Genomic DNA, 14,812 nt, shown 5'->3' with positions numbered 1-14,812 from the left:
TTCAATACAAAGACTACACACAATTAATTAGGCCAGTTCCAAGAAAGTTCAACCTGTCCCTTTGTTGCCTGCGTATTGCTCTTAGGGTGTGGTCTCATTTTTCTGAGCTCAGGGTTGGCCCAGGCACTAGGAATTCCTGGAGACTTGGTCCCATGGCTAGTGCCAATTGCTTCTATGTTCTTTAGCAAACAAACCACTTCATTATCCTACTGGTCAGCACTTATCCAGTGTTTAAGAAAAAAGGCTATGAAAACACTTTGCAAACATCTGTTAATTAATACCCAAAGCACCCCAGACAGGCAGGTATTATATGTATGATCCTTGCTCTGCATATGGTGAGGTTATAGGCAGAGGAGGATGATCCCTTGCTCAAGGACATCTTGTAGTTCCTGGAATGCCAGGTTTGTTCCCTTTGCCCCAAGTGTGAAGTCGCCTATGAACACAGACGACAGCACCTCTCCCAATTCTCTGCCCCTGAGATAGGAACAGTGCTATGCTTTGTCCATCAGACGGAAGAAATGCCAAAAATATTACTGCATCAGGCCTGACCTTTGCTCTGGTATTCTCCATAGGTGAGACAAGAAGGGATAGGGATGGTTAGGCACTGGCAATATTTTTCATATTGCTTATTCAATACTGAGCACAGGAGAACAGCACCCACCTGTTTTACCTGGGCATAAGCCAATACGTACTGAGATGTAGGGTAAAAGTAGCCTTAGCAACTGGGTAGGCAGTAGCTTAGCTAACATAACCCTGGCATGGATAATGGATAATATCCAAACCTTCTACTGTCTGGCACAGAAACATAAATCATAGACTGTAGAATGTTGGAACTGGAGGGGATCTTGAAGATCATCCATTCTAACCTCCTCATTTTGCAGATGAGAAACTGAGGACCATAGCAGCAAACTGTGGCTTACGAACCGGGCCTATGTCTTTGACTGTATTAACACCCAAGACCCCTTAGGAGTGGGGGATCGGCAGCCTCAAGGCCACATGTGGCCCTCTAAGTCCTCAAGTGCAGCCCTTTGACTGAATCCAAACTTCACAGAACAAAGCCCCATAATAAAAGGATTTGTTCTGTAAAACTTGGACTTGGTCAGAAGGCAGCACCCAAGGACCTAGAAGGCCACATGTGGTCTCGAGGCTGCAGGTTCCCCACCCCTGCCCTAGTTTTTAGCTTCTATGAAATCCTGCTTGCAGTAAATCCTGAGAATCTGTAGTTTCTACAGGATTGGTGCTAATGAGGTCAACACTGTCCTATATATGTGGCTGGTTATCTTTGTTTAGTCTGTGGCCACAGACTCTTAATCATGGTCAGTCCATTTGTAAATTCCTGTCCTTGATCACAAGAAAAGCTGAGAAAGAACACAGATGGGTACACGTTTGTTTCTTATTCTTGGAAAGGCACAATCCAATCTATTCAACTCAAACTATGTATGCTGCTCACAGGGGAGGAATACAGACATCTTTATAAATGAAGGATGGCATTATTAAGCCCTGAGGAGTGAGAGGAACTGACCTTTCTTTCCACATTGGAAAGATTAGTTAAGGGCAGATATTGTCTGTGTCCAGATGGGAAAGCTTGGCATCTGTTACCCATGTTCAAAATCTTGAGCTGAGGTGGCTCACTCTGCATTTAGGCAGCTCAGGTGAAGCACCAACATGTCTAACACCTGGAAAACAGCTGATGCTCCAATTACCCAGAGAACAGCCTCCAAACTCACTTTAACCTGGAAGGGATTTGAGGATCATGCCTTGGTCTTCTTACCCACTCATGCCCATAGTGAAAAAACAGTGGTTACAGCAGCAACATTTCTGGAAACCCAGGACAATGATAACTGTCATTTACAGGTTGGAAGCAAGACTTTTATGAGTTTCAAAGTGGTTTATTACATCCTTGTAGAGCTGAAACTCCCCTTTATCTACTCCTGACATGCAGTCATTTCTGGAGGTGAAATTCAATAAATTCCTAAAACAACAATAACCCTACATAGGAGGAAAGCCAAAAAAGCAAGAAAGAAATCCCAAGCACCTCCTAGTTAATTGGAATTGAATCTTGCCTCTAGTACCTGTGGGTCTTTGCTGACATAACAAGGATCTTGGGTTGATGTCAAAATGTAAACTAACACCTTAGCTTTAAGCACCTACCTACTAGGGGGGGTTCAGGACAAATTCAGCTGTTTATTAGCTCTTCAGTCATATGCTACAGCAATTAGGTCTTCCTTTGGTGTTCTCAGTCATTGAGTTGATAGATTAGTTGAATCTTCACCATGAGTCCCTTCTTGCAAGGGACTTTTCCTTTCCTGCCACCTCCACACCATCTTTGACAGTGGTCACCCAATTCAGCCTCTCTTTATATATTTTCAATGTCAGGGAGCTCATTACCTCACAAAGAAGACCAACTCACTGTTGGATAACTTTAGAGAGTACATTTTATATCAAGCCTTGCTGTATTTCAACTTTCACTTGGTCCTAGAATTCTGCCCTCTGGAGCCGTATAAGACAAGTCTAATTTCTTCTTCCAAATGACAAGTTTTTGAAAGCAAAGTTCATGTTATTCCCCAAACACCTCTAGTTCCTTCCATTTTCCTCAATTATGACATGATTTTCAGGTCCCTCTCCCCTTATCATCATCTTTGTCCTTCTCTGAATGTATTCCCTCCCAGCCTCTGGCCCCCTAAACTTTTGAACCCAGTATTCTAATAAGTGATCTGGCAAGGGAACAGAGAACAGTAGGATTATTTCTTCCTGGGAAGGTGTGACCCTGTGGTATGTCATAAAGAGATCTTTGCTGTGTTGTGATGACCTCAGGGGTGGCTCCTTACCCTTTGTCAGTTTTTTGACTGAAGTTCTGAAGAATAAAGGAATTGGGATTCTTGGGAGAGGGAAAATGAAGGTAGGGAAGGAGATAGGATGTGTGTGTGTGTGTGTGTGTGTGTGTGTGTGTGTGTACACAGCCAGCAGAGCCTTGTCAAATCACCCCTAATGCCCAGGAGAGGTTCTTAATCCTCTTCATGAAGCTGACAGTGGGCATGCCCAAACCTTTCATAGGGAGATGCAATGAAGTCCCAAACAAAAGCTCAGTTGTCCCTGTAAGCTCATCAGCTTAATCAGAGAATTCCCCTGATCAGTCCCCTACATAAAGATGGCCAGGTGGCGGGATCAATGAAGTTTGTGTCTATATTACAAGCTGAAAAAATTGTCATAATGATATAATCCCTGAAGAAGGCTTGGGAGAGAGAATCGTTTTTTTTCTTGGCACAGAAGGATGAATAGTGTGAATTTCTGTAAACTCTAGCTAGTGCCCTGGCATCCTGAGAAATTTCTCAATATGTTTTGGGGGAAGCAGTGTGGCATAGCTTGAGTCAGGAAGACTGGACTATAAATCCCACTTCCCACACTTATGAACTATGTGATTATCATTACTTGATAATTATCATTACTTTAATTATAATCATTATTTGACTTCTCTGAGCTTCAGTTTCTTCATCTGTGAAATGGGAATTAATAATACCTATAGTATTTACCTCAGTAGAGTTGTCATGAGGCTCAAATAACGTATGTAAAATGCTTGGTGAACCTTTAAATGTCATATAAATGTCAGCTATTATTTTATTCTTCTTCCACTGGAAAATTTCCATGATGCCTAACCACATTAGATGGGCACGAAGTGTGATACAGTGCGGAAAAACGCTGGATTTAGAGTCATAGGACCTGAGGTCCTATCGCGGTTCTACTTCTAGTAACATGTTATCTGTGTGACTTTGGGCAAGTCATTTAAACTTTCTGAGCTTTAGTGTTGCCATCTGTAAAGTGAAGTCATTGGACTAAATGACCACTAAAGTCCTTTTAGCGCTAAACCTATAATTCTATGATATCTTGGGTTACATAACTTTAATCTGGTTCTTTCCTTTGCCTTTATCACACTCTACCTTTTACTTGTTTGGGACCCCCCACCAATTAAAAGCTAAAATACCATGAAGACATAGACTGTGCTACTTACCGTTTTTCACTTTTGTGCTCTAGTGCTAAATAGTGTCCCGAACATAGCAGGTACTTAATAATTATGTAATTGATGGATCCATTAACTAACAAATCAAGTAATTAATCAATAGACGACATTTTTAAGACAGAAGTTGCTGGCTCCTGCCATGGAGGACTGTTAGCTCCATCATCACCAGGTCTCTGGAGGAGAATGACCTTGACCTCCCCACAACTATGACCACAATGAAACAAACCTGAAAATAGGAACAACATAGTTGTTTGGGAAGATCCCAACTCTTCCGGTGACCAAGGATACACCCTTAAGCCAGCCCTCATGGTACTTTCCAAGGACCCGGATGCCTTCTCCTTTTTGAAGATCTAATTCATCTGGTCCATGGGCTGAATAAGAATGCAGAGCAACGAACCTGGGGAAACAGAGGTACCCTGGTGAGGAGAATGGAGACAGCAAAGCCTGCTTGGTGAAATTCATCCTCTTCCTCCTGAAAATAATGACCAAGGACTATCTTGGGTGAGGGCATGGGACCCAGAATCCAAGCAGAGGTCAGAAGATTCCCTGTTTGACTCCTTCTATTTAAAAAATGACAGTGAATGCATCTTTTTTTCTTAAGAGGAAAGGCCAAAGGAACTAGGTTGACAGAGAATAGAAAAGAGAGGACTTGGAAGGGGGAAGAATATTATACTTTTTTAGGTCTAAGAACAGGGTGAGTAGCAACATTCTCCATATTACCTATATCACCTCTATCTCACAAGAAGGCTGTAAAGAAAGTGTATTGTATACTGGAAAGGGTCATAGACTAATGTGAGCTAATTTCATTTTTTAATATTATTCTCCATCTACAGAGAGGACAGGACAAAAGGGAATGGATTTCATACCACATCAGAAAAGGATTTAGAATTAGGGAATCTCAGAATTGGAAAGGGTCATAGAGCTCAAAGGGTCATAGAGATCTAAAGCTAGATAGAACCACAAAGGACACCTAATTCAATCATTTCATTTTACAGACTAGCAGACTGGGTGCAGGGAGTTTAAGTGAGTCGCCCAAAGCCAAACAGGTCATAATCCACAGAACCATAATTCAGGTTCTATGACTGTAGACTTAATTATCTTTCCATTGTATCAAGCTGACTTCTCTATTTGAAAAAGGATTCTTTCTACAAAATACCCGACAAAATGGTCCTCAATCTGATCCCTGCCTTGAGAGAGAGACATTAGAAAGCGTGTCTTGATTTTGGGTTACAGCAGTAGTGTGCTGAAGCCAGCTTGAAAAAGCTTGTGATAGCTGACTGTTAGATGTTTAGTGCAAGCATTTAGACCTCAAATATCAAATGCACTATAAATTAGGGCTTGTTTTGTTTTGTTTTCTTGCTACTGTTTTGTTTATTGGCTAGACGTAAGGAAGTGATGGAGAAAATGTTAATAATGGAAACTAAACCTAAAGACGTGTTGTGCATTTTTTTAAAAGGAAAGCTAGTTGTTAAACATTTACCAGCACACCCCTGGTTGTGAGACACTGTAAAATGCTATTAAGGGAGACTGTGCAATGAAATATCAGGAGTTTTAAAGACAACTTGAACTGGAAGGGTCCATAGAGGTAATCTATACCAATTCTCTCATTTTATAAATGAGGAAACTGAGGCCCAGAGAGGTTAAATGACTTGCCTAAGATAACTTAGTTCAGGGTTGTCCAAAATGCAGCCCGAGGGCCGCATCCCGCAGTGCAATTTTATGTGGCCTGCCTGTGGGTTTAAATTTTCATGAGCGAAAAAATAAAAAAAATTTGCATGGAATGCATATTAGATTTTTTAATTCCATCACTAATAAATAATCTTGTTGATGTTAATTTTCTTTGGTGTTTTTAAGCAGTATTACAGACAGAATATATCGCATGGAATTTTCAATCCATCTGTGGGATGTGTTCCGTCTGTACGATGCAGACTAGTCAGTATGCACCTACCTTTATACTGCTGTGTTGTCCCTTTGTTGTTTTGTGTTTGCTTTCATGCTTTGAGCCTTCGCCTGTCATATCGATGATGCACGTTACCCCCTTTCTATTAGCGTACTCGAATAATTATCTTATTTTAATGTGGCCCTAAGATAGCCTAAGGTTGGACAGCCCTGACTTAGGTAATAAGTACTGGAGTCAGGATATCAACCTAAGACCTCTCAATTAAAATCTAGCACTTTTCCCATTGTACTATGCTGCCCCCTCCAAGTTATTTCCTGAGATGGAAGTGCATTGTACTTGAAGTGGAAATGGCTGTCGTTGTGGTGAGAGCTAAGAGAGACATGGCATGGTTGACCTCTCCAGGTCCTTTCTAGCCCAAGAAAAAAAGGATTTTATATTCATACTCACATATTAGCTGATATGTGTTGCTGGGAATAGGGAAGGTTGACAATCCCGGCAGAGTGTCCCAGGGATCCAGATGTGTTGTAGTAAGTGCTGACCTACAGTACACACACACACACACACAAGAGACAGCAGAGCATTAGTCAGATGAGCTCACCAATACTTTTCCTTGGAAGTTAGAACAATTGTGACGATGACACACCTGGAAAGAAACAGTTACACTCTTTTCAGATGAAGCTTCTCTTTGTGGCGAGGAACCCTGCAGCCGTAGCTCATGGCATATTGGAGAGTGACCCTGTTAGCATCAAGCCCCAAACACGTGCTGAGAATGCTGTATGAAGATCTGGCCAATCTAATCCTATGATGACTCTCTTCACCTTCTCTCTTTCTGCCCTTCCACCCACTCAGAGGTCCTTCTCCCCAAGGAACATTCTTGGTCTCCATTATTTATTCCTCAGTGGGAATTCCTGTGTTCCCTCTGCAAGGGAGTTTTGCATTTGAAGCTTCAATTCTCATTGCTGAATGAAATGAAAGGCTGTTTGGTGTGCTGGACTTCAAACAAAAGTCCTGGGATTTTCAATAATAAGTATGACATTCATTATTAGCCATGTGACCCTGGGTAAGTCACTTAACTTCTCTAAGGCCTCTGTTCCTTCATCTGTAAAATGAGGGGATTATACTAGGTGACCCTCTAGGTCCCTGCCAGTTCTAAATCTATCATTCTATGAGTAATGAAAAAGGCTGTATTTCTTTCAAAACGCATTTCAAGAATTAATGTGCAAGTACCAGGGGTGGGTATTTTGGGGAGAGGATAGGGGAAGTCTTTTGTTGTGTCATATCAGTGGCCAACAACTCTGCCTATGCTTCACAGGCCAGAAACAGGTAGCAAACAATTTGCTGATAAACACTTATATGCATAAAGTTCAGAATGGATAATCCCTAGGCAGATAACGGAGAAATGAATGAATTTATTTTTGTTACAGAGCATCAGTGTCAAAATGCAGGAGAAACAAGGGCCACTAAACCATACATAATGATCCCAGCAGGTCACATATTGACTTGGAAAACTACATATTAACATCATCTCCATTCTGTTGTATTTTTATTTATTTTGTGAAATATTTCCCGATTACATTTTAATTTGGTTCCTCAGCAACAGAGTGTTGTCAGCAGCCTGTTTGACACTTTTGCTAGAGTGCCAAAAAAACACAGCTGGGGTTTGATCCTTTGTATGTAGGGTGGGAAGACACGCCCCCCCCCCCCCCCCCGCTCCACCCAAGCAGGCTGCCTGCAACATTTAATCAGGCACCAGGCAGAGTTCCCAAGGGTTCAGATCACTGTTTTGGCTCCTTTGCTTACCTCTGGAAAAGTCTAGCAGGTACAGATTACCCTACAGGGGCCTGGACAAACTGCCCTCTGGGAGTCTGAGTCTTTATACTTATTCCATGTGTCTGCTTGGGACCGTCACACCTATTTACGCAAGTGTAACTGACCTGACAGTGTGTTCATTTATTATTGCAGGGCTGGCTCTCCCTGGGATCTTAGGTGCAATGTATATGTGTATCTCTGTGAGTATGCAACAAATGTTCTAAAGGTATAGGGCTGGAAGTGACTTTAGAAATCATCCCTTCTAACCCTCTCATTTTACAGCTGAGGAAACTGAGGCCCAGAGGGGTAAAGTAACTTGTCACACAGATAAAAGGAGGTAAAACTGAGCTCTGTAACCACATCTTCTGACCCTGAACCCAGTGCTTTTTTCTACTATATAGCATGCTGTTTCTACGTACGAGAAAGTCTGAATGTCTATGATTCCATGTGTGTATATATACATACATATATGTATCTTCACATGCACATAGGTGTGAATGTTGGAACAATTCCATTCATCTTGTATCAAGTTATCTGACCAGAAACCGGTCCACCTTCTTTCATCTGGGCACTTTTTCCATTGCACAGAATTGTTCTGAGGTTTGCAACCAAAAGTCGTCAAACCGGTTTTCTCAAAATAAATATAAAATATAAAAAGGAGGTGGCTTTGGGCTAAGCTGCTAGCTGCTCTGCTTACCCATAGCAAGGCAAGGTAAGGCCCTGCTGGGTTTGGGAGAGATGCCAAGGGAGCATCTTATTAAATGGAAGACTAATCTGGTGTTGGTGGATATTGCTGGAAAACTGATTAAACAGGATAAACTTCATTTAACAGTCATGACTTTCAAATGTTAGGTTTGATCCGAAAATCCCTTCAATCCATAAACATTGCTAATCGCCTAACAAGGAGGGAACTTCTGGAGTACACAGATGTAGATTTCATCCTGTGGTTTGTCCTGTCCTATGCCATTCCTGCATGCTTAAGTAGGGGTCTATGGGTAGGGGTTAAACTCCTGCATGGAACCTAAGAGGGAATAAGAATGTGCATTTGTGACCAAATGAGCGTGGGGAGGAAAGGGAAAATGTCTAGTTTGGGTCTCTGTGGTTCTGTGTGTGAGAGGGAAGGAAGAAGTTGGCAAGTAGGAGGGGAAAGGGAAAAGAGAGAGAGAGAGACAGGCAGACAGAGAGAAAAAGAGGAGAAGAAAGAGAAGCAGAAGGAGGAGTATTAGGAGGAGGAAGAGGAGGAGGAGGAGAAGGAGGAGGAGGAGAAGAAGAAGGAGAAGGAGAACAAGAACAAGAAGAAGAAGAGAAGAAGGAGGAGGAGGAGGAAGAGAGGAGGAATAGGAGAAAAAGAAGGAGAGGGAAAGGGAGATGGTGAGAGAGACAGAAACAGAAAAAGAGAGCAAGACAGAGAGGAGGGAGATACGGGATGGGGAGAGGAGGAAGAGGAAGAGGAGGAGGAGGAGAGAGAGAAAGAAAGGGGGGGAGAGAGAGGGAGAGAAAAAGAGAGAGAGAGACAGAGACAGAGAGACACACAGAGAGAGACACAGACAGAGAGAAGAGAGAGAAAGACAAAGAGAGGAGAGGGGGGCAGTGAAGATATTCAGAGGTAGGAGATGGAGGAAAACAGAAGCATAAAGACAGATGAAGAAAGGACACAGAGGAGCAGAGACTGAAAGAGGCAGAGAATAACAATTGTAGATATAATAAGGAGAGGAAGACAAAAAATCAAGTCTATTCCTACTACTTGGAGTGAAGTTAGAGATAACCAACCTTTATTAGTAAATGGGTAAGATGACTGAACCAATCTATCCCATAAAGTCAGTCCTGGCTCCAAGGCTCCAAGTTCTTATGGATTAAGTAATCTAGTATGAGGATCAATCAGTCAACAAGCATTTATTAAGCACCTATGGTGTGCCAAGAACAAGTATTTATTGAACACATATTATGTGCCAGTACTATGCTAAGCATTGGCTATAGAAGAAGAAGCAAAAGAAAATCCTTGTCCTCAAGGAGCACGAAATTTAAATGAAGGAGACAACAAGCTAACAAATATAAGGGTAGATATGAAATGACTAACAGAGGGAAGGTACTAGTGTTAAGAGCAATTGGGAAAAGGCTTCTGATTTCCATTGGTACTTGAAGGAAGCCTGGGAAGCTAGGAGGTGGAGATGCAGAAGGAGAGCATTCTAGATTTCCTAATAACTTGGATTTTGATAGCATTTTGTTTTCTAAAGTTTTTGATATACTTGTAAAGAACAATGGATTGGGATCTAGGAGGCCTGATTTCTAAGCCTAGCTCTGCCACAAACTCCCTTAATAGCCTTAAGTGAGTTGTTCAACCTCTACACTCTTATTTCATCTGTAAAAGGGTGTTAGATTAGATGATGATCGGTAAGGTCTGTTCCAGCCCTAATATTCTATGAGCCTACGTAAAACTTCTCAGGCTGGCTTTTGAGACACTCTACAGCTTGGCTTGAGGCCTATCCTTCAATAGGCCCTGAAGATAAAAAATACAAAAGCAAAGGCAGTCCCTGCCCGCAAAGCATTTACATTCAAGTGTTGTTCAGTTATTTCAGTCCTGTCCTACTCTTCGCTATCCTGTTTGGGGTTTTCTTGGCACAGACGATGGAGTGTAGACATTTCCTTCTCCAGCTCACTTTATAGATGAGGAATCTGAGGCAAAAGGAAATTAAGTGACCTGCTTCAGATGACATGGCTAGTAAATGTCTGAGACTGGATTTGAACTCAGGTCTTCCTGACTCCAGGCACAGCACTACCTAGCTGCTTCTTTTATACATGAGGCCTTTCCTAATCCCCCTTCCCACCTGGTGCTGATGCCATCTTACCATCTTCTCCCCCTTCTCCCCCAATACTTCATATATATTTTATGTTTACTTTTTTGTGTACATGTTGTTTCCCACCAGTAGAATGTAATCTCCTTAAGTGACAGAAGTTCCTTCATTTTTGTCTTTGTAATCCCATCCTGGCATCATGACTGGCAAAGAGCAGGTAGGAAATAAATGTAGAAGTAAATTAAGTTAAAGGTGTCTCCTCTTCCTAACTTCATGTGTTGTTGTAAGGATCAAAAGAGAAATCACAGAATTTTCATTTATTTTGATTAAAAACTATTAACTATGTGAACAGCACCATGTTGGATACTGGGAATACAAAGGTTTTGGGGGAAAATGTCTTAAGGAGCTCACTATCTAACAGGGAGACTGATATGTACGTACATGAGTCTGATACAAGTTAGATGTATGATGGTAAAGGAGAGATACAGAGAAAGCACTAGGAGACTCATTCAGAGAAAGTTTCAAGGAGTAGAAGGTATCTGAGCTGAGCCTTGGAAGAAGAGGAGAATTTCAACTGGCGGAGGCTTGGAGAGAGGCAGTGCTAAGTATGGGGTGAGGTGTGACAGCACAAAGCAAATCAGGGATTTGCTAGTACTATTTGGATGAAAAGTAAAATTCTTGAAGTGGAATAACCCTCTCAGCTACAAAACAACTGTCCTGGGGCCCTGCTCTCCTGAGCAGTGAAGCCTTTATGGACTTCCCCTGATATCTTCTGGCCAACGATCTTGCTGCCTGTGTCCTCTCAATCTCTCCTTAATACAAACCTTTCTAGGTCTGGAACCATTATCACCTCAATACTGCTATTGCTACTGGAAAAGGGTGTATTTGATTGTTCCCCTATGGGTCCACTTACTATCCCTAATACTTAACAAACCTGAGTAATCCCTTTTGACTTGGATTACTCCTATCTATGTATTGAATCCCCCTACTTGAATGTAAGGGCAGCTAATGGCTCAGTGGATAGAGTGCTGGGCTTGGAGTCAGAAAGACTTTTTTCTTTGACAAAAAAAACCTAAAATGGGGTCAATAATGGGGACAAGTGAAAAAAAATAGAGGCAGCTAGCTGGTGCAGCTGATAGAGTTGTGGGCCTGGAATCAGAAAGATCTGAGTTCAAATCTGGCCTCAGACACTGACTAGCTGTGACCCTGGGCAAGTCACTTAACTTCTGTTTGCCTTAATCCACTGGAGAAAGAAATGATTAACTACTCCAGTATCTTTGCTAAGAAAACCTCATGGACAGCGGGTGCTATCGTCACTGGGTCACAAAGAATTGGATATGACTAAATAAGAACAACATGCATGAAAAGACAGTAATGAAGGGATACGGATTTAACGACAGGGTTTCTGTCCCATATATTTTTGTTTGCTTAATGCATTAAGCATGTACTTATAATGGTGTTCAAATACCTCACTTTTCTTCCTTCCCGATTTTACTCCTAATCAGTTCCACTTAAGTCTTAATCCTTTGCCTTCTGGTCTTACCTCTGCTCATGACTTGCCAAAGCATAACTCTTGAATACACCATTCTTCTCTGCTCTGAACAGTGCTAGAGGAAATCATGCAACCTAGTATCCTTAGAAAAACTCTCACTTGACCCTACCATCCCCCTCAAATAATTGTTCTGTATCTCTCCTTTTCATAGCCAAAGTCCTAGAGGAAAAAAAGCAATCTACACCTCCTGTCCTGTCACTCACTTCTCAAGTCCTTGCAATCAGGGGTTCCACCTTCATTGTTCAACTGAAAAATCTCTCTCCAAGGTTACCAAGGATCTTTTTTTTTAACCAGTAACATTATCTTTATCTTTTTTTAATTTTCATATATATATGTTTTATACTTAAGATTTTTTATTTTTAGTTTACAACACTCAGTTCCACATAATTTTTTTTTGTTGCAAATTTTTCTTTATTTATTTAGTTTTCAGCATTGATTTTCACAAGAGTTTGAATTACAAATTTTCTCCCCATTTCTACCTTCCTCCCCACTCCAAGATGGCATATATTCAGGTTGCCCTGTTCCCCAGTCAGCCCTCCCTTCTGTCACCCCACTCCCCTCCCATCCCCTTTTCTCTTCCTTTCTTGTAGGGCAAGATAAATTTCTATGCCCCATTGTCTGTGTATCTTATTATCTAGTTGCATGCAAAAACTTTTTTTTTTGGTTTTGAACATTTGTTTTTAAAACTTTGAGTTCCAAATTCTCTCCCCTCTTCCCTTCCCACCCACCCTCCCTAAAGAGTCAAGCAATTCAACATAGGCCACATGCATATCATTATGTATAACCCTTCCACAGTTTTCATGTTGTGAAAGACTAACTATGTTTTACTCCTTCCTAACCTATCCCCCTTTATTGAATTTTCTCCCTTGGCCCTGTCCCCTTTCGAAAGTCTTTGTTTTTGATTACCTCCACCCCCATCTGCCCTCCCTTCTATCATCCCCCCCCCCTTTTTTAATCTTCTTTCTCGTTTTTTCCTGTGGGGTAAGATACCCAAATGAGTATGTATGGTATTCCCTCCTCAGGTCAAATTTGATGAGAGCAAGATTCACTCATTCCCCCTCACCTGCCTTCTCTTCTCTTCCTACAGAACTGCTTTTTCTTGCCACTTTTATGCAAGATAATTTACCCCATTCTATCTCTCCCTATCTCCCTCTCTCAATATATTCCTCTCTTATCCCCTTAATTTGATTTTATTTCTTTTAGATATCTTCTCTTCATCTTCAACTCACCCTGTGCCCTCTCTCTCTCTTTCTCTCTCTCTCCCCCCCTCTGTATATATATATACATACACATACATATATACTTACATACATACTCACATATACATATATATACATAAAGATATATATATATATGTATATATATATATATGCATATTCCCTTCAGCTACCCTAATACTGAGGTCTCATGAATCATACACATCATCTTTCCATGTAGGAATGTCAACAAAACAGTTCAACTTTAGTAAGTCCCTTGCAATTTCTTGTTCTTGTTCTTTTTCTTGATTACCTTGATATACTTCTCTTGATTCTTGTGTTTGAAAGTCAAATTTTCTATTCAGCTCTGGTCTTTTCACTGAGAAAGCTTGAAAGTCCTCTATTTTATTAAAAATCCATATTTTGCCTTGGAGCATGATACTCAGTTTTGCTGGGTAGGTGATTCTTGGTTTTAATCCTAGCTCCATTGACCTCAGGAATATCATATTACAAGCCCTTCGATCTCTTAATGTAGAAGCTGCTAGATCTTGGGTTATTCTGATTGTGTTTCCACAATACTCAAATTGTTTCTTTCTGGCTGCTTGCAGTATTTTCTTCTTGATCTGGGAGCTCTGGAATTTGGCGACAATATTCCTAGGAGATTTCTTTTTGGGATCTATTTGAGGAGGCGATTGGTGGATTCTTTCAATTTCTATTTTGCCCTCTGGCTCTAGAATATCAGGGCAGTTCTCCTTGATAATTTCTTGAAAGATGATATCTAGGCTCTTTTTTTGATCATGGCTTTCACGTAGTCCAATAATTTTTCAATGATCTCTCCTGGATCTATTTTCCAGGTCAGTGGTTTTTCCAATGAGCTATTTCACATTGTCTTCCATTTTTTCATTCCTTTGGTTCTGTTTTATAATATCTTGATTTCTCACATAGTCACTAGCATCCACTTGCTCCAGTCTAATTTTTAAGGTAGCATTTTCTTCAGTGGTCTTTTGGACCTCCTTTTCCATTTGGCTAATTCTGCCTTTCAAGGCATTCTTCTCCTCATTGGCTTTTTGGAGCTCTTTTGCCATTTGAGTTAGTCTATTTTTCAAGGTGTTGTTTTCTTCAGTATATTTTTCAGTATTTCTCCCATCCTTCTCATTTCTCTTCCCAATTTTTCCTCTACTTCTCTAACTTGCTTTGCCAAATCCTTTTTGAGCTCTTCCATGGTCTGAGATCAGTTCATGTTTTTCTTGGAGGCTTTTGTTGTAGGCTCTTTGACTTTGTTGACTTCTTCTGGCTGTATGTTTTGGTCTTCTTTGTTACCAAAGAAAGATTCCAGAGTCTGAGACTGAATCTGGGTGCGTTTTCGCTACCTGGCCATATTCCCAGTCAACTAACTTGACCCTTGAGTTTTTCAGCGGGGTATGACTGCTTGTAGAGTTAAGAGAACTATGTTCCAAGCCTGGGGGGATGTGCCAGCTCTGCCACACCAGCACTCCTCCTTCCTCAAGAACCCCCAACCCGGACTGGACTTAGATCTTCAGCAGGCTC

At 41.2% G+C, this 14,812-nt stretch overlaps 1 protein-coding gene across 1 annotated transcript in view; it reads right to left on the bottom strand.

Annotated features, from left to right (window-relative positions):
• Positions 1-14,812, bottom strand: part of SH3RF2 (SH3 domain containing ring finger 2) — a 159,624-nt gene that overhangs the window by 18,556 nt on the left and 126,256 nt on the right. Inside the window, exons 6-7 of the mRNA XM_036751918.1 lie at positions 6,363-6,454; positions 4,242-4,412 (exon numbers count right to left, since the gene is read on the bottom strand). Of these exons, the coding sequence (XP_036607813.1) occupies positions 4,242-4,412; positions 6,363-6,454 (263 nt within the window). The remainder of the gene's footprint in view (positions 1-4,241; positions 4,413-6,362; positions 6,455-14,812) is intronic.

Source organism: Trichosurus vulpecula, chromosome 3 (assembly GCF_011100635.1).
Source record: "Trichosurus vulpecula isolate mTriVul1 chromosome 3, mTriVul1.pri, whole genome shotgun sequence".
In the NCBI taxonomy this organism is placed as follows: Eukaryota; Metazoa; Chordata; class Mammalia; order Diprotodontia; family Phalangeridae; genus Trichosurus; species Trichosurus vulpecula.
Note: the sequence above shows the minus strand (reverse complement) of the source record. Positions and strands in the feature narration are given on the sequence as shown.